Source organism: Thamnophis elegans, chromosome 16 (genome assembly GCF_009769535.1).
Source record: "Thamnophis elegans isolate rThaEle1 chromosome 16, rThaEle1.pri, whole genome shotgun sequence".
Lineage (NCBI taxonomy): Eukaryota > Metazoa > Chordata > Lepidosauria > Squamata > Colubridae > Thamnophis > Thamnophis elegans.
In genome coordinates this window covers 28,654,155-28,674,040 of record NC_045556.1, presented here as the reverse complement: position 1 = coordinate 28,674,040, position 19,886 = coordinate 28,654,155, and the positions used below count along the sequence as shown (strand labels likewise).

At 48.2% G+C, this 19,886-nt stretch overlaps 1 protein-coding gene across 3 annotated transcripts in view; it reads right to left on the bottom strand.

The window, feature by feature from the left end:
* Positions 1–14,694, bottom strand: part of NR6A1 (nuclear receptor subfamily 6 group A member 1) — a 77,076-nt gene extending 62,382 nt beyond the window's left edge. The window contains exon 1 of one of the 3 annotated variants that reach the window (XM_032233719.1): positions 14,578–14,694. In XM_032233719.1, the coding sequence (XP_032089610.1) occupies positions 14,578–14,644 (67 nt within the window). In that variant the 5' untranslated portion in view covers positions 14,645–14,694. Of the gene's footprint in view, positions 1–3,826; positions 3,909–14,577 lie in introns of those variants that run through there. The other 2 variants (XM_032233720.1, XM_032233721.1) reach the window with 2 other exon arrangements.
* Positions 14,695–19,886: the final 5,192 nt, after the last annotated feature.

Genomic DNA, 19,886 nt, shown 5'->3' with positions numbered 1-19,886 from the left:
TCCAGAATTCCTTGCTGCTTGGGGGATTCTGGGAGTTGAAGTCCATGGGTCTTAAGATGGCCACAGTTGGACACCCCAATATAGCCCTTAACCCAGTCCTTCCCAAACCGGTTCTTTCCTTCCATGTTGCCTAGGGAATTCTGGGAGTTGAAGTTCACAGGTCTTAAGGTCTCCGGATTACATCCTAAGGTCATGCTGTATCTCATTTCCCAGGAGGTAGTTTCTTAAAGGAGACAGCTCTTAATTACTACACTATCTATATACTGCTGGGGCAGCACACACACACACACACACACACACACGCCTGGAATTATAAATTCCACTATCACCTAACTTTTAACTAGAGGCAAACAAAGCCATGGCATAAAACAATGCAAATTCGACTATCTAATTAACTAAGATAAACGAAGATCCCTGGCTCTTCTTAGTTAACCTATTTGGGGAGATGAAACGGTCCAGAACGTCAGCAACGGTTAAAGAAAATTGCAGCCAGACTCATCAGCCATCAGGGCACCAACTTTGGAGAAAGCGACAACCTATCTTAAGAAGAGACTCCACCTCTTTCACCTTTCGCCCAAGACATTTGAAGGGGATGCAGCGAGTGAGTTAATCAGACACACAGAGTAATCCCTGGGGAAGATTACACAAAGTTTACAACCACACGCAGAGTCTGAGGGTAAGCAGTCAAACCAAGCCTAACTGGATTGGGAAGGAATTTCCTTTGGTTTGGGATGGGGAAGGGGGATAGAGAGAGAGGGGAAGGTGGGGAAGGCTCCAGGGTTAAAGGTGAAGATTCCCCTTGCACATATGTGCTAGTTGTTCCTGACTCTAGGGGGCACTTCTCATCTGTTTCTGTCTGAAGACGTCTCCGTGGTCATATGGCTGGCATGACTCAATGTCAAAGGCGCACGGAACGCTGTTCCCTTCCCACCAAAGGTGGCTCCTATTTTTCTACTTGCATTTTTAACGTGCTTTCAAACTGCTAGGTTGGCAGAAGCTGGGACGAGTCATGGGAGCTCCCTCCGTTACATGTCACCAGGGATTCGAACTGCCGAACTGCCGACTTTTCTGATCGACAAGCTCTGCGTCTTAGCCACTGAGCCACCTACAGCCCTGGTTAGACCTTGCCTAACCCCTGGGGTTCCATGGCCCCTTCCACTTGGGAGACACGCAATGCCGCCACAGAGATGTGATTGGGCACAACAAACCAGGTTGACGACAACTAAGCCTAGAATTGAGGTTTAAACTTAGATCCTGGGCTTGCTGAAAACCAGCACTAAGCAGAGATGGACAAATCTGTCCAGTGGATGGATGGGCTTTCCCTCGTCTCCCGACACTCATCCTGAAATGCAGGTTGTCCTCGACTTACGACCGCAAAGGGGCTCCAAAAATTTCTGTTGCTAAGTGAGACAGAGGGGAAGGGATTCTTGCTCCATTTAATGGCCTCGTGAAGGAAATCACAGCAATGGTTAGTAATGCTTTGATTCAGGGAAGGTGGCCTCCTCACTGCTTGTCAAAAAGAAGAGTCAGGTGACCTGTCGTAAGTATGAGACAGTGGCCAAGCATCCAAATTATGAGGTGACTAGAGAGATATTGGTTGGCCTTGACGTATGGCCACCACTGATCCTCCCCAACATTTTTGTTGCTAAGTGAGGATTTTTTAAAAGTGAGCTTTGCTCCGTTTTACGATGGTTGTTAAATGAACCCGGCTTCCTTGTCAGACAGTCGCCAACGGATATCACGAGACACACACACACACCCAGGATGTTGTGACTGTTATAAAGATGAATCAGTTGTCAAGTGTCTGAATTTTGATCTTGGGACCATGGAGAAAAATGGTTGTGAGTCCTTTTGTTCAGTGCTGTTGTAACTTGGAACAGTCACTAAATGAATTTGCTTTTCCCTGCTCTCTTCCCCTTCACTCTTCTAGAGATTGAATGTGTTCTTCTGTGCCTCCACTTCGCCCAAAAACATCTGTCCAAGCCAGTTTTATGCAGCTTCTGATTTTGACCCTGCCAGAAGCAATCGGGGGACCATGGATTTCATTAGATAGTCTGAGAGGTTGACAAGGACCAACATTTGGGGTTTCTGTTGAAATTCCTATTCTTATGGCAGAGGGAGGGAGAGAGAGAGAGAGACAGAGACAGAGAGAGAGAGAGAGAGAGAGAGAGAGAGAGAGAGAGAGAAGAGAGGAACACAGAAAGAGGAAAAGTGAAAAAGAGGAAGAGAGAGAGAGAGAGAAGGAAAGAGAGGAGCATAGAAAGAGAAAAAATGGAGGAAAGAGAGGAGCATAGAAAGAGAAAAAGAGATAGTGAAAAAGAAAGAAAGCATAGAAAGAGAAAGAAAGAAAAGGAGAAAGGAACATAGAGAGAGAGGGGGGAAGGAATGAAGGAGAGAAAGGAGGGAGGGAGGAAAAGGAAAGGAGAGAGAAAGAAAGAAAGAGAGAAAGAAAGAAAGAAAGAAAGAAAGAAAGAAAGGAGAGAAGGGAGGGGGAAGGGGAAGAGAGAAAGAAAGACAGAAAGAAGGGAGGGAGGGAGAGAGAGAAAGAGAACATAGAAAGAGAGAGAAGGAATTAGAGGAAAATAAAGAAAGGAAAAGGGAGAGAGGAACATAGAAAGAAAGAAGTAGAAAGAAAAAGAGAGGGAAAGAGGAACAGTGAGAGAGGGGAGAAAGGAAAGAAAGGAGAGAGAGGAGGAGAAAGGGAAAGAAAGGAAGGAAGAGAGAAAGAAAGGAGGAGAGGGAGGAAAAATAAAGAAGGAAGAGAGAAAGAAAGGAGAGAGAAGAAGGGAGGGAAAGAAAAAAGAAAGCAATGAGAGAAGGAAGGAGGAAGAGAAAGACAGAAAAGAGGAAGAGAAAGAAAGAGAAAGACAGAAAGAGAGAAGGAGGGAGGAAGAGAAAGAGAGAAAGAAAAAGGAGGGAGAGAGAGAAAAAGAAAGAAAGAAAGAAAGAAAGAAAGAAAGAAAGAAAGAAAGAAAGAAAGAAAGAAAGAAAGAAAGAAAGAAAGGAGAAAGCTGTTTCAAATAGGGAAGTGGTAAACAGCCTCTCCCTTCATCCAGTTGTTCACGCCAACTTTGGAACTCTGGCGGCTACTCCGGCACGTAGGCAGTGAAGGCAGCCTGATTGAATCATCCCTCATATCTCTACAAGGCGCCCTCTGAAAGAGTGACCTGGGGCGGTCAGAAGGGCGGGGGGGGGGGGTCAGGCCTGCATGCTCCGGGAAATGGGGAAAGAAGGGAGGAGAAGAAGAAAACCCCACCCCTCTCCCTCTCTCAATGAGAGAAGCACGCCGGGGCCACGTGGCCGAGAGGGCAGGGGGAACAGGAGCCCAAGGGCCGGCCTCACCCCTGCCTTGGATAACCGGAACGCAAGCAAGCTCAGGTTCATTTGGGAGAGCCGTAGGGCTGGAATGCCTATGAGTGGAGTGCCTCTGTGCTCCTCTCTGGCCTTCGCTTTGCCCCGTGGGGGATTCTGATGCAGCCGCCAAGGGCCGAGTCGCAGGAAAGGCGAGGGAAGCTCCGCTTACGTGCAGTACAAGACTCGGCTCTGCGGGAGGGGTGGCGCAAGTGGAAAGGGCAGTAGCTCGGGACCTGACACACACACCCAGCCGCAAGTCCCATGGGCAGTGCGTGATCTTACGAAAGCGGTCGAATCGGTAGTGTGGCTGGTGTGTCCCTATTCCCTTGGCGGGAAAGAGCTTTCGAAATTTCCCGAGAAAGTTCACCTGGGCGCGAAATCTCTTCGTTTGTGTCAACGGCTCCAGGGGGAGGTGGGGGAGGGAGGAAGGGAGAGCGAGAAAGCGAGAAGATTCCTGACACTCATCACTCACCACAGGTGGCCGGAGTTCTGCTTGGCTGACGGTGCGGAGCTGCCATCCGAGCACACGGCCAACTGGCCCGGTGCCCTTTCTCAGATGGCGATACCTAAACCCAGGAAATCAGGACACCCAAGAAGCAGGCAGGGCAAAAGGAGAAAAGACAATGTGATACCGAAACAGGGTGGAAATGAGAAGAACACCCCCACCCCCAAACAAGCATATGGTAGCAAGATCCTGCGCATCTCCCAGCTCTGCACCCTGGGCGAGGGGGGTGGGGAGAGGCTAGATAAGGTTACTCCAGATGAGTTTCGTCTCTAAAGACGGCAGGTGAATTTTGTGAGGGTCTTTTCTTTGTCGAGGGGCGCGGTGGCTCAGTGGCTAAGATGCTGAGCTTGTTGATCAGAAAGTTCACCGGTTCTAATCCCGAGGGCCGCATAACGGAGTGAGCTCCCGTGACTTGTCCCAGCTTCCCCCAACCGAGCAGTTCGAAAGCAGGTAAAAAATGGAAGTAGAAAAATAGGGACCACCTTTGGTGGGAAGGGGACAGTGTTCCGAGCGGCTTCGGAAGTTGAGTCATGCCGGCCACATGACCATGGAGATGTCTTCGGACAGCGCTGGCTCTTCGGCTTTGAAACTAAAGCCGGGAACGACTAGCACATATGTGCGAGGGGAACTTTTACCTTTAACTTCCTTTGTCAGCATCGAGAACATGTTAGAACCACACCAGGGCTTCACTCTGACAACCACCTGGTTACAGGTAGCCCTCGACTTCAACAGATTGTTTAGTGACCACTCGAAGTTACGACGGCACTGAAAAAGACTTATGATCATTTTTCACACTTAACAACCGCGGAGGCATCCCCATAATCCCGTGATTTACATGCAGATGCTTGACAACGGATTCATATTTACGACGGTCGCAACTTTGATTATCTTCTGACCAGATTCACGACCGTCAACTAATTTAACAACTGCAGTGATTCACTTCACAAAGGGAAAGGTATAAAGTGTGGGGCAAATTTCGCTTAACAGATTTCTCACTTAGCAACATAGGTTCCGTGCTCAATGGTGGTCATAAGTCGAGGACTCGCTGCATGAAGACTTTTAATAATGGGCACTCCATTACTGGAGGTTTTTAAGAAGAGACTGGACAGTTGCTTGTCTGAGATGGTATCGGGTCTCCTGCTTGAGCAGGGGGCTGGACTAGAAGACCTCCAAGGTCCCTTACAACTTTTTCCTTCCTCTCTCCTTCCTTCCTCTCTCCTCCCTTCCTTCTTTCCTCTTTCCTTCCTTTCTCCTTCCTCTCTTCCTTCTTTCCTCTTTTCCTTCCGTGTCTGAAATGGTCTAGGATCTCCTGCTTGAACAGGGGGCTGGACTAGAAGATCTCCAAGGTCTCTACCAGCTCTATTCTGACTGAACCACCACTGAACTAACCGCCATGCTAACCACTAGCTGGCCTTCTCTGGACGGGGTCCCAAAAAGGAATGGCTAAGACTTTAAAAAATGACCTTCTACTCAACTGATCAAGACCAAAAACTCTTTGTAGCAAGACATCGTCAACTCGGATTGCGAACGGGGCACCTTGAGCCCAAGAGCAAGCCCCCCCCCCTCAAATTCAGGGCCTCCCCTTGAAACCTGAGTCAATTTGTAACCCGGCGTGACTTATTTCTGATCTGCCCACCTTCTGCCTCTCGCACTCCCCATTCTCCCCCCAGCCAGCAGTTTCCAGGGCCGCTCCAAGGCTGTTTGCAACTGGCAAGGGAGAGTTGGGCTCTTTGTCCTGGATGCAGGGGGCGTGATCTTTAGCTAATGACTGCCCTATCCCAGGAGCCACCTTGGGATAGGAACCACTCTCCCACCTGTGGCGGGGACCCACATCAACTAACAAGGAAGCTTCAGGGAGTCCCACTAGACCCAAAATGGGGCACGAGGGGGTGAGGCCCCACTGCAGCCCGTTTCTGCTCCCAGGAGGCTTCAGGGAGGCCCACTAGGCCCAAAACGGGGAACAAGGGGGAGCAGCCCCACTGCGACCCGTTTCTACTCCCAGGAGGCCTCAGGGAGGCCCACTAGGCCCAAAACGGAGCACGAGGGGGTGCGGGCCCACTGTGGCCCATTTCTGCTCCCAGGAGGCTTCAGGGAGGCCCACTAGGCCCAAAACGGGGCACGAGGGGGAGCGGCCCCACTGCGGCCCGTTTCTACTCCCAGGAGGCCTCAGGGAGGCCCACTAGGCCCAAAACAGAGCACAAGGGAGTGCGGGCCCACTGTGGCCCATTTCTGCTCCCAGGAGGCTTCAGGGAGGCCCACTAGGCCCAAAACGGGGCACGAGGGGGAGCGGCCCCACTGCGGCCCGTTTCTACTCCCAGGAGGCCTCAGGGAGGCCCACTAGGCCCAAAACAGAGCACGAGGGAGTGCGGGCCCACTGTGGCCCATTTCTGCTCCCAAGAGGCTTCAGGGAGGCCTACTAGGCCCAAAATGGGGCACGAAAGGGAGTGGCCCCACTGCGGCCGGTTTCTGCTCCCAGGAGGCTTCAGGGAAACCAAGGCGCAACTGACTAGGAATTGCATGGGAGGGAAACAGTTCCAGATGTTGAGAAGACTAAGAGGCAAATGAGGGACGCAACATTAAAAGTAGCCATTTGTCCAACACACACACACACACACACACACACACACACACACACACTGACGGGTCCAGAAATCGGCTCGCACAAACAAAGCCCCATCCGCAGATTGCAGGCAGCACCCAAATCACGTCCCCTCCGGACCATATAAAAGCCTCTCTCCACGGAACCAGTTCCTGGTGCCAAAGGTTTTGGGGGCGACTGGTCTAGGGCAGGAGTGTCAAACTCAAGGGCTGGGGGCTGGATCCGGCCTATGGGGTGCTTAGTTCTGGCCCACGGGGCTGCCCTGGAAACAGCAAAGGACCGGCCTGCGGTGCCTCTGCCAGCAGAAAACGGAGCCACGGAGCCCATTTTCGCTGGCAGGGGGTTTGCAGGAGGCTGTTGCAGCAGAAAACGGAGCTTGGGAGCTTGTTTTTGCTGGCAGAGCGCTTGGGTCACCACAGGTGCCCCCCCCACGACACGAGTGATGTTGAGCTGGCCACACCCACCCTGGCCACGCTCCCCCCAGGACAAACGCAACCCTGATGCAGCCCTCAATGAAATCGAGTTTGACACCCCTGGTCTAGGGTCTCCTGCTCGAGCAGGAAGTCGGACTAGACCTCCAAGGTCCCTTCCAGCTCTGTTCTTTTAGGACAGTGATGGCTATTCTTTTTGTTCTTGGGTGCCAAAAAGGCAAGGGCACACGCATGGCAAGGGCACCCATAATGCACAGCAACCCCACCCCACGTACATGTACGCACAACCCCTCCCCCTACATGCGGCCCTGTACTCGCCTCCAAGCTGAGCTTGATATTTCCTCCGGGGGAGCAAGGGAAGACGTTTACGCCCTCCCCACCCTCCAGGAAAGCTCCAGAACCTGGGGAGGGCGAAAAATGACCCCAATGGGCCAATCAGAAGTTCCATTGGCCCCGTTTTCCGCCCTCCCCAGACTCCAGCAGCTTTCCAGAAGCCTGGGGAAGGTGAAAACAGCCTCCTCTGGTCCTCTGGAAGACCGAAAATCAGCTGGCCGGCGTCGACGGCTCATGCACCAGCAGATATGGCTCCGGTTGTCACCCGTGCTACAGGGTCACCACCCCAGTTCTAGGATATCAACCACTGCCACGTTTTCTGCTTTCAGAGACCTGGGGATCCAGAGACAAGGCGTCCGCCGCACCAACGGTGGAGGAGGAAGCCTGGGTGCCGCTCGCCAGTTCCTCTGGCTCATCCAGAAAAATGCTGCCCTGTTTTCCTGCCAAAGGCTCAGCAGCTCAGCATCTTAAAGCCATAAATAGTTTTCGTGTCACGTCCCCCATCGGCTTTTATGATGTTTGCAAAGGTGGGGATTGATAAGACCCTCTGCTGTTTGGGCTTGCAAGGCGCACAATGGGAGGGAAGGGGCAGAATATTTTTCCAGGGCTTTCTGCCACACTCGGTCCTTTCTTGGGGGGCCCCCTCACCTGAGCAGAAGGCAATCTTCCAACCCCCTTTTGGGTTTACCCCACAGCTTCAGATCCTCACCAAGCAGGCTTCCCAAACTCTTCACAAACACACACACACACACCCTTCCCAGGCGTTTCCCCTTTGGGCAGTCATTATTATCCCAGTTTTTTTTTATAGCGGGAACCCACAGGAGCTAAATCAGGTAGATCTCGTTCCTGGTAGATCCCAGGGCTGATTTGAAAAAGATCAGCAAGGGTCCCTTCTTCCCTATTGTTCCCACCCCTTGAAAGGCCCGGGGTTAAAATGTAACCAGGCTACCAAGGGGAGGGGGGGATTTGGTGGGCTTGCGTTGAAAAAAAAAAGATGAAAAAACCGATCGTTACAAAACGCACGGTGGCCCGAGAATTCGTGCAATGGGGAAGCTTGTTGGCAATCACTTGTTTTTCCTCTCTTTAGCTCAAGATTTCAAGAAAGGCAAAACACCAGGTGTAGCTTCTCCTGAATTTTTTTTTTAACTTTGCTGGACGCTCTTTAAGCACGGAAAATATCCAGAAAGAGAAGACGAGTTTGCCACAATGAACTCTGGGGCTTGCTACTGCTTGTAAAAGTCGACCGTTTTAAACAGCTTCTCTTGCAAACCTTCCCCAAGGGGTCGAGATGGGATTTTTGTGCTCTTCTTTTTCCTCCTGCAGAAGGGATGGTGGGCTTTTGGGGTGGGGGGGACCCCCCACAAAAATTTTGAGAGACAAGACAACAAACAGAAAAACTCATCGGCAAATGCCCAGGCCTTTCCAGGCAATTTCTCATCTCGTCGGTTGCCTACATTTCAGCAGGGTGGATTTGATTACAATCCAGTCGATTTAAATCCCTAGTAAAAAGGCTTGATTTCAATCGACTGGGTTCAAATTGTCGTTTTTAAAGAGCTGCTGTCATCTCTGTCCTGTGGCAGCTCCTCCTCTGACCCACCACGGCTGACTCACCGACAGTCCCAATATTGCAGAATTTACACAGCCTCGTGCTACATAACTCAGCTCAGTTGCATGCCGGGTAAGCTAAATTATGAATGCATCTTAAATAAAACAACTATCTTTAGATATTTTTTTACTCCAAAAGCATTTGATTAAAATAAATTTTTTTTAAAAAAATCTGATTTAATTTTTTTTTAAATTCAATTTTTTTTTAAATCGATTTTTATCCACCCTGCATCTCCGGAACCAAAGTGAAAGATACTTCCCCCTCCCATCCATCAATAAAAGCCACAATAACTCCACGAGTGAATAACTAAATCCGTTAACAACTCCATAAAATCCTCCCACTGTTCAGTCAGAATGGAAGATGCTTCTTGGATGAGAAGAGAAATGTCTGCAAGAAGGGAGGGGGGGGAGACCCCACAGAAAGTCCAGTTGCATTTGGGATTCCCACCCCCCACCCCACCCCATCATTGTTTCTCTCTCTTTTAAACGATTTTGACTTCACGTGGTTTTGAGAAGGAGGGTGGGAACAGCAAGGCAGAGCTTTCCCTAAGCTGAAGCCCCCCACAAAACAGGGCCAAAAATATTCCTCCCAGGGGGAGTTAGCTTATCCTGAGTAGGCTTTCAGGATTGCATTCACCAAGGCTGAGGTTTATTTAAGGTTTGCAAATAGTTTACTCTCTCTAGGTCAGTCATTCAGCCAGGAAGGGATGGCTTGAAGAGCTGCCAGAATCGGGAGTGAGCCCGATTTTTTGTTTTTTGTTTTTTGCAAGCCAAGAAAACGAGATAAATTGAGTCGACATTTTTGGGTAGGTAAAAAAACAACAACATGCCAGAATCTTGGGGACTGAATGACACAAAATGTTTTTGGCTCTGCTTCGTGGCTCACGTATGTGGATCGAGCAAGTGGAAATTCATCGGTGGTATTATTGTAGTTGGGTCATTCAGATGCAACAATAAATCAGAATATCCCAGCTTACCCCCCGCCCTCTTTTTTTTAAAATTATTATCCACGAAATGGGTTGGCCATTTGTTCCTCTTTTTTGCAAACTTTTTTTAAAAAGTTTAAAAAATTTTAATCTCTTACATACAGTTATACGCATACATTCACATAAAAATCTTTTATATTCGTTCGTTTGAAAGGAGCAAGCAAAACTGGGCCTGAAACATAACCTTAAAGGCCTCGACAACATTTCTTACACATACGGTTTGGGAATTTGGAAAGGGGACAGTTAGGAGCTCCAAATCTTTCAGACAATGTAAAGCATTTTAAAGGTCTTGTTTTAGCGGGGTAAAGAACTATTTTTATATTCGGCCTGAATAGTTTTATCCTCTCCAAAAAGACACATTTAAAAAAGAATAAACAAAGTCAGAAGGGACCTTGGAGGTCTTCTAGTCCAACCCCCTACTCACGCAGGAAAACCAGATAGATAGATATATGATAGAGAGAAAGATATGACAGATAGATAGATATAGATAGATAGATATAGATAGATAGATATGGAGAGATATAGATATATATGATAGATATATGAGATAGGAACGACCTCCCCGTGGAGATCCGGACCCTTACTACCCTCCCAGCTTTCCGCAAAGCCGTTAAGTCCTGGCTTCTCCAGCAGGCCGGGGGGGGGCTCTCGAAATATCCAGCCCCACGGAAACTGTGACTGCTGTGTATTTTAAAGTGTTGTTTTGTGTATTTATCCCCTTCCCTTGTTTATTGTAAGCTGCCCCCGGGAGTGGGCGGCATACAAGACCAATAAACAAACAAACAAACAAACAAATATGAGATAGACAGATATATGATATAGAGATATAGAGATATAAAGAGATGATAGGTAGGTAGGTAGGTAGGTAGGTAGGTAGGTAGGTAGGTAGGTAGATAGATAGATAGATAGATAGATAGATAGATAGATAGATAGATAATGTATATATGCCATTTCTCCCAAACTAGACTGGTATTGAGAGCGTTGTGATGGCTTCACACTCAACAAGAGACAACACTTCACAATCCAAAGCTCCTGCTTAGCCAAAGAAACCTTTTTATTTTGTTCCTTGCAACTGATCCGAGCACTCATGCTACTGGGTACGATAGACTATTCCTGCACAGTGCAGTTCCACCAGGCCTTCTGCACAGCAGCGTCCTCCTCCTAATGGCAGGAAGAAGGTAGGGTTGAAGCACTACAAAGACCATAAACTGGCTTTTAATCGGACCTCAAGCGTCATTACTCTGCCCAAAAAACTTTTCTCCCCTTCCTGCTGCAAGGATTTTGTTTCCCCAAAGTCGCACCAGTCCTCCATATTCTCGTTTTATGGCAAGGGAGAACACAGAGAGAGATGGTTATGCCGCCTTCTCTCTCTCCCAAATGGCTCCCAAGCTCTTTTTTTTTTTTTGGGGGGGGGGGGAGAACAAGATTGAACATAGGCAAATGGTTAGCCTATCTCAAGATAGGCTGGTTGAATCTTGCCGTAAAAATCAGCTTTTCTCATTGCAATATTCCCAAATCATGCATTTTAAGATAGATAGATAGATAGATAGATAGATAGATAGATAGATAGATAGATAGATAGATAGATAGATAGATAGATAGATAGATAGATAGATAGATAGATAGATAGATAGATAGATAGAGGCAGAATCATTCAATAGGATTTCCTGAAATCTCTATATGGGGCTAGTTTAAAAAAAAGTGGAAATTTCCACAGCCCTCCCTCTCTGCTCCACAAAGACCCCCACCCCATAAAGTCGATGTCTTAGTTTTTGTAGAGCCAATGCAAAGCTCGCCTTCCAATCCACCAATTGGCCAAATCGATTTAATTGATTTGAAGCCGGAGGATGGCTTTTTTGTTTTTTTTTTAAACCAATTTCGTTGTATTTATTTTGTACGATGATGACAATAAAGACTATGCTATAAAGGGAGCTTTAAGAGGGAGGGTTTCCCCAGGACAAACAACATCCAGGAGTTTAGGGCAGGCAGGGAAGCGAGGGTAAAAAATGTAACAACCCCTAGGAAAAAAAAATATGCCTTTTAAATCCCTTTCGAATTCAGAAGGGCACCGGAGATTATGGAAACTCAGATTAAAAGGGCAGGAAAAGAGCTCTTTTCTGCAATAGCTAGAATTTAAGGTCCCAATCCTACACCACCAACTGAAAGAAAAAGGGAAGAAGGAGGAGGAGGAGGGGTGCATTCAGGATACAACAGAAGCAGCCCGCAACTTAACTTTTTTTTTTGCTGTTGTGGGATTCTGGGCTGTTTGTGCAACACAAAAGCTGGCGGGGAGGGGACAGAGAAGAGCTAAACAGAGCTGCACCCAAGTGGGTTCATTGCAAGACAAAAGTCCCCCTGGAGACCCCAAACCCAAAAGGGGATAGGAGAGAAAGAGAGAGGGAGGGAGAGGAGGAGAGAAAGACAGAGAGAGAGAGAGAGAGAAGACAGTAAGAGAGAAAAAGGAGAGAGGGAGAAAGGCAGGAAAGAGAAGAGAAAGAAAAAGGGAAAAGCAGAGAAAGAGGAGAGAGAAAGACAGAAAAGAGAAAGAGAGGGGGAGGAAGGGAGGGAAAGAGAGGAGAGAAAGAAAGAGAGGAGAGAGAAAAGAGGAGAGAAAGACAGAAAGAGAGGAAAAGGGAGGAAGAAAGAGTAAGAGAGAAAGAGAAAGAAGACAGGAAAGAGAAAAGAAAGAAAAAGAAGAAAAACAGAGAAAGAGGAGACGGAAAAAGAGAGAAAGAGAAAGAGACAGGAAAGAGAAAAGAAAGAAAAAAGACAGAGAAATAGGAGACAGAAAGAAAAAGAAAGAGAGAGGAAGGAGAAGAAAAAGAAAAAGACAGAAGAGAGGAGACAGAAAGAAAAAGAGAGAGAGGAAAGAGAAGAGAAAGAAAAAGAGAAAAACAGAGAAAGAGGAGAAAGAGAGGAGAGAGAAAAAGGAGAGAAAACAGAAAGAGAGGAAGAAAGAAAGAGTAAGAGAAAAAAAGACAGGAAAGAGAAAAGAAAGAAAAACAGAAAGAGGAGACAGAAAGATGAGAGAGGAAGAGAAGAGAAAGAAAAAGACAGTAAAACAGAGAGGAGAGACAGAAAGAAAAAGAGAAAGACACAAGAGAGAAAGAGAGACCCCACTCCCCACTTTTTAAAGGATTTGCCCTGTAGCAGAGGAGAGAAAAGGGGGTGGGGGGGAAAAGACGCCGCAAGACGCCCCCCTCCCGACTCAGAAAGTGGGGTGAAGCTGAACCCACATGTGTTTTGCTCCTGGTTTTGTTAAGCTTTGTGAATTCAGTTCAGGGAGGGATCGAGATTGGTGGGAGGGGGGCGACAGGGACGGGACCCTCCCTCTTTAAAATCCGAGTTGAAGCCAAATTACAACACAATAACCAGAGGCCAGATAAGAGGGGGGGTGGATAACACCCGACCTGCTTCTCCTCCTCCTCCTCCTCCCCCCCCACGCCCCCAGTTGCAAAATAAGGCACAAAAGCTCTTGAAAAAAAACACATTTTGAAGTTGGTGGTAGAGGAGAGGGGGGGGGAGAAAGAAGAACGGAGGGAGGGAGGAAGCTGTTTTTTTGTTGTTGTTGTGATGGGGGTTGTGGTGATGGGGGGCAGGAGGAGAAGACCTCCTGCTCCCTTCCCCCCCAACCTCTGCAGGGCTCTGGCCAAGTTTCCCATCACAATGTAAGGGCCCCCCTTGCATTTCTATGGTGTTTTCCCCCCCTTTTATTGATCTCGAGGCCTTTCAAGCAGGATCTGGGAGTTATAAAATATTCAGCGCTGCCATTGAGGGTCGAGATTGATCACTGCCCCGCACAGGAAGTGCCCGAGGAGGAGGAGGAGGAGGAAGGTCCTTTAACAAGGCAGGGTGGGGGCAGGAGGGACCCCCACTCCAAAGAGGGGGGAGGCTCTGCCAAGGGGGGCGGGTGTTGAAGGAAACCTTGCAAGCCCTCAAACCATTATTGGGAACCCATCATGGGGGACTCCCAAGAAAAAATTGGGAACCCCCCCCACCCATTCTTGGGGCCATCTCTTCTAACGCAGGCTGGGGAAAAAACCCTCCCCAGCCATAACTCCTTCGCTTCTCCAAATGGGCACATCCCCCCCAAAAAAAAACTTGAGGACTCCCTCCTTCTTTCCCATGATCGCTTTGGCCCCCTCCTCCCCTGGACGCCCCCACCCATGAGCCCCAGTCATGGTGGGGAAGGGAGGGATCCTGCCAAGGAAGGGGGGAGAAAGAGACCTTGCGAGCCCCACACTCATGATGGGGAGGGCTCTATTCGAATGCAGAATGGATCCCCCCCTCCCTCACTTTCCCAACCGGGCGCTCACTGGAGGACGACACCCCCCATTTCTCCTGGACTCCCCCACCCATGCTTCCCAGCCAGGGGGGATAAGGCTCACAGGAGGACGACCCCTCATTTCCCCTGGACTCCCCCACCCATGCTTCCCAGCCGGGGGGGGGATAAAAGTCGTTGGAGGAGGACGACGACCCTGCCCCATGCCTCCCTCCCCTGGACTCCCCCACCCATGCTTCCCAGCCACTGCGGGTCGAAGCACACTGGAGGACGACCCCCCCCATTTCCCCTGGACTCCCCCACCCATGCTTCCCAGCCAGAGGGGATAAGGCTCACCAGAGGACGACCCCCCCCATTTCCCCTGGACTCCCCCCCCCATGCTTCCCAGGCAGGGGGGATAAAAGCTGGAGGAGGACGACCCTGCCCTTTGCTTCCCTCCCCTGGACTCCCCCACCCATGCTTCCCAGCCGGGGCTCTCTTACCGTTAGCGGGCGGGGGCTCCGTCCTCCTGTCGGCGGCGCCCGCGGCGGGCGGCGGCTGGGGCTCCATGGCGCTCAGAGGGAGGGAGGCGGCGGCGGCGGCGGCGTCTCCCCCGCAGCCCGGAGCCCTCGCCCGCCGCCCCGCAGGGGGCCCATCGCCGCCGCCGCCGCCGCCCCCCGCTCGCCCCTCGGCGGCCGCCGCGCCCGCAGCCGCCCCTCCGCTCAGGGCCACGGCCGGCTCCGCTCCTGCGACCGACCCTCCCAGCCTCCCAGCAACGCTCCCGCTGCGCCGCCGCCGCGTCCCGACTGAGCGGCCGGCCGGCACCGCCGCGCTCCCCACCGCCCTCGCGCATGCGCCGCCGCCCGGGGCACGCCGGGAAGCGTAGTCCGGTGAGGGGGGAACTATCCACGCGCGGCAACCTTCTCCCCTCCGCTTCTCCCTGGGAGGGAGGGAGGGGGCCACCTCCCGGCAGACCGCTCCTCTGTGATGCGACCCTCCCCTTGGACCTCGCGTGATCCTCCTTTTCCCCCTCCCTTTCTTAATTTCCCCTCCCCCCTTCCGTTTGTGAGGGGAATGGTTTCGCCCAACCGTTTGGGGCGGTGCATCAGAACCCCGCCCACTTCATGAATATTCTACAAGAGGGAGGGAAAGCGCCTCGCTCGCTCTCTCAGCTGGCCGGAGGGGAGGAGCAAGGAGGAGGAAAGAGGGGGTGTGGCCTAAGAGGAGGAGGAGTCTTAAGGTAGGGCCTACCTCTTCGGCTTGTTGTGCAGGTCAATGTGGAGCAGCAACTGGAATCCAAACTTTTATGATTTCTCTGTCTATGGAAGGATACAGGTAGTCCTGTACAGGCTCAGTGGCTAAGACGTCAGCAGTTTGGTGGTTTGAATCCCTAGTCGCCTGTGTGATCAGGTGGTTGGGCTAGATGACCTCTAAGATCCCTCCCAACTCTGCTAGTGTTAATTTTTTTTTAACATTTAATGACCGGTTGAAGTCACAACGGTACTGAAAAAGGTGACGTGGGGTTTTCACCGTTAACGACCGTTGCAGCATCCCCCCCTCCAGATGTTATTCCTGAATGCAGAAGAATAAGCCACATCTGTCTAGCCGTGGTTTGCTGTCCCCCCTCCAAGCCCTAAACTTACAGTTCGTGGCATGTTATGCACCAAAAACAAATTCCTTGTGTGTCCAATCACCCTTGGCCAATAAAGAATTTTATTTTATTCTGTTCCATTCTCTTCCTTCTATTCTGTTCTACTCTAATTCTGTTCTCTGCTATGCTATGCTACTCTACATTCTCTATTCTCTTCATTCCATTCCATTCTAATTCTCTTCTATATTCTCTTCTCTTCTATTCTGTTCTACTTTAATTCTCTTCCATTCCATTCATTTTCTCTATTCTAGTCTAGTCTAGTCTGTTCTGTTCTATTCCATTCCATTCCATTCTAAATCTCTATTATATTATATTCTACTCTCTCTTCTTCTCTATTCTGTCCTATTCCATTCCATTTTCTTCTACTCTATTCTGTTCTACTCTAATTCTCTTCTATGCTATGCTATTCTACTCTACATTCTCTATTCTCTTCCATTCCATTCTATTCTAATTCTCTTCTATATTCTCTTCTATTCTGTTCTAATCTAATTCTCTTCCATTCCATTCCATTTTCTCTATTCTAGTCTGCTCTGTTCTATTCTATTCTATTCCATTCTAATTCTCTATTATATTCTACTCTAATTCTCTTCTTCTCTATTCTCTTCCCTTCTCTATTCTACTCTATTCCATTCATTCTCTTCTACTCTATTCTGTTCTACTCTAATTCTCTTCCCTTCTATGCTATGCTATTCCATTCTACATTCTCTTCTCTTCCATTCCATTCTAATTCTCTTCCCTTCTACTCTTCTACTCTATTCTGTTCTACTCTAATTCTCTTCTCCTCTTCTACTTTAATTCCATTCCATTCAATTTTCTCCTATTCTAGTCTAGTTTGTTCTGTTCTATTCTATTCTGTTCTATTCTATTCCATTCTATTCTAATTCTCTATTATATTATATTCTACTCTAATTCTCTTCTCTTCTTCTCTATTCTCTTCTACTCTAATTCTCTTCTTCTACTTTAATTCTCTTCTCTTCCATTCCATTCCATTTTCTCTATTCTAGTCTATTCTCTTCTTCTCTATTCTCTTCTACTCTAATTCTCTTCCATTCCATTCCATTTTCTCTATTCTATTCTATTCTCTCTATTCTTTCTATTCTATTCTACTCTAATTCTCTTCTCTTCTTCTCTATTCTATTCTACTCTAATTCTCTTCTCTATTCAATTCTACTCTACATTCTCTATTCTATTCTTTCCCCTATTTCTATATTCTATTCTATTCTATTTTATTCTGTGCTTTTAGCCAAAAGGGAAAATACACCGAGAAATAGTCACCAGGGGGCAGCCTCCGACTTATTCTGGGACAGAACTACCTGCAAAAGTCAGGTTCCCACGCCTATGGACGCTTCCCCCCATGAAAGGCTCCACAGACGGAAGCCCTGATATACCCGAATTTGATAAACTTGGATAAAATTGTTACCTACCAACAGTTGCTAGACGACCAAAACAAACTAAACCCCAGGGAAAATTTGGCTGATAAGGGAATAAACATTGATTGGTGGCCATATCTCCAAATTCAAAACAAACACAAATTCGATCTAGCACAACCTGGCTTCCAGAACAAGAACCAGGAATTAGATAAAATTTTAATTGGACCAGATGAGAAATTAATTTCAAAAATATACAACTGCTTACTGATTCGAAAAACGGAAGCAGAAAGGGTAAAAGAAGTCATGGTAACCTGGGCCCAAAACATTGGCCACACAATAGACCTAGACGACTGGGAAAGAGTCTGGGAACGGAACCTAAAATTGACAAAGTCGACGGCCTATAAAGAAAATATATATAAAATGTTCTACCGCTGGCATCTTCCACCGACAAGACTGGCGAAAATGTCTTCAAAGTTTCGGCCATATGCTGGAAATGTAAACGGTGCTGGGCACGTACTACCATATGTGGTGGACGTGTCCGGTAGCCAAAGCATATTGGAAGCAAATACTAGGATGGCTGAATGGAATCCTCTCAATTAAACTATGCCTTAAGCCGGAAACTTTCTTATTAGGAATAATAGATCAAAAAATTTGCAAATCTGACCAATACCTCCTAGTCCATATTCTGACAGCGTCAAGGATTGTTTACGCACAGTGCTGGAAGAGTGAAAATGCCCCCACCAACACTATGGTGATGAATAAAATTTTAGAACTAGCAGAAATGAACAGACTGACGATGCGAATTAATGACAAAGAAGACACAGACTTCTATACGGTCTGGGAGAAGCTATACAAATGGCTTGATGAGTCAGTGAAGACCTAGACATAAAAAGAGATAGCTGACTAACCTAATACGATTAAACCAATAACTCAAATGAACAATATACAACAACTGAGAGATAAACGAAAGGAGAAATGTATCAGGGGCGAGAACCCACCGTCGAGCAATTTTGTTACGCTACAATGTTGGGAAAACTTTAAAAAGCTGATAGGAAATCCGCTATAATTACCTGCATGAAATTAGCGATCAAACTTCATTTTAGATGAGGCGAGAGGACTTATAATCCTTGCCTCTTCAAGCAAGGAAAGGGAAAGAAAACCAGGTTGTCCTCAGCAGAGGGAAATATGCAAATGTAATAAAGGTTAGAAGGGAGGGAGGGAGGGCAGTAGGGAAGTCAGGATGGAGAGGAGAAAGGAGAGGAATAGGAAAGGCAGAAGAAGGGGGGAAGGATAAAGAGGAGGAAGAGAAAGAAGAGAAGGGAAAGAAGGTGGGAAGAAAGAAGGAGAGGAGAAAGAGGAAAAACTGGGGAAGGAAGGAGGGAGGGAAGAGAAGAGGGTAGTAAAGAGGGAAAGAGGGAGGGAAAGAAAGAGAGAAGGAGAGTTGAAAGGAAGGAGGGAAGGAGGGAGGAAAGGAGGGAGATTAAAAGGAAGGAGGAGGGAAGAGGCAGGGAAGGAGGAAAGGTATGTGAGAAGGAGGGGGGGACCGAGGGAGAGAAAGGACGGGGAAGGAAAGGAGGAAAGGAGAAAAGAAAGGAGGGAAGGCAGGGGAGAAGGAAGTAAGGGGGGGAGGGAAGAAAAGAGGGAGGGAAAGATACCTAACCTTTGATGTTTATAATGATTTGATAGTATGGGAATATCTCGAAATGTAGTTGTATTGTTTGTTACAAGTTATGGATGTTGTATTTTCTTTTACCAATAAAATCTTTAAAAAAAAAAAAAGAAAGAAAAAAAAAAGAAAGGCTCCACATGGATAGAGGGGAAGGCCGGAATTAGGAATAGGGGTTTGCTCCCCTCGCCATGTGAGGGGAAAGAAAGGCTGTGGGGCTCCCACAGCACTTTCCCTTTCGGCCAGAACGACTTCCTAAAAAAAAAAAGAGAAAGAGAGAGAGAGAGAGAGAGAAGATGAGATGGGAGAAAAACTACCAGAAGACTTAACGCATGGGCCCCACCACCACACGGGGCCCACACTAATCTGTGTAGGTTAACCCTTCCATGCACCTTGTATCCTATAAATACAGCAACATGTTTATTACATTTTACTGCCTTTTTAAATGAATACTAACATGCATTAGCTAGGATGTGGGGGCTCAGTGTCTAAGACGCTGCGCTTGTCGATCAGAAAGGTCGGCAGTTTGGCAGTTCGAATCTCTACTGCCACGTAACAGAGTGAGCTCCCGTGACTTGTCCCAGCTTCTGCCAACCTAGCAGTTCGAAAGCACATAAAAAATGCAAGTAGAAAAATAGGAACCACCTTTGGTGGGAAGGGAACAGCGTTCCGTGTGCCTTCAGCATTGAGTCATGCCAGCCATATGACCACGAAGATGTCTTCGGACTGCGCTGGCTCTTTGGCTTTGAAACGGAGATGAGCGTCGCCCCCTAGAGTCGGGAATGACTAGCACATGCATGCAAGGGGAACCTTTACCTTTTAACGTGCATTAATAGAAATGAACATTGATAAATACATGTTACATTTTATCAACACATTTACATTTTTATTCCTGGGAGTAGTTGTCCTGGGGGCCACAGTACACTTCTTTGCCTGGGGGAGGGGGTGCTGTCCCATAACGATGTTAAGTTGCCCCTGTCTGAAGAGACCTCTTGGAGGGAGAGGAAGCCGCTGAATAGCAATGGGAAAGATCCCCACGAAAGATTGGAAAGCATACGCTCTGGGCCTCGCTTTACCCATCTGTAAAATGTGCACAATAACCAGCCACCTATTGAGGCTGTGCCC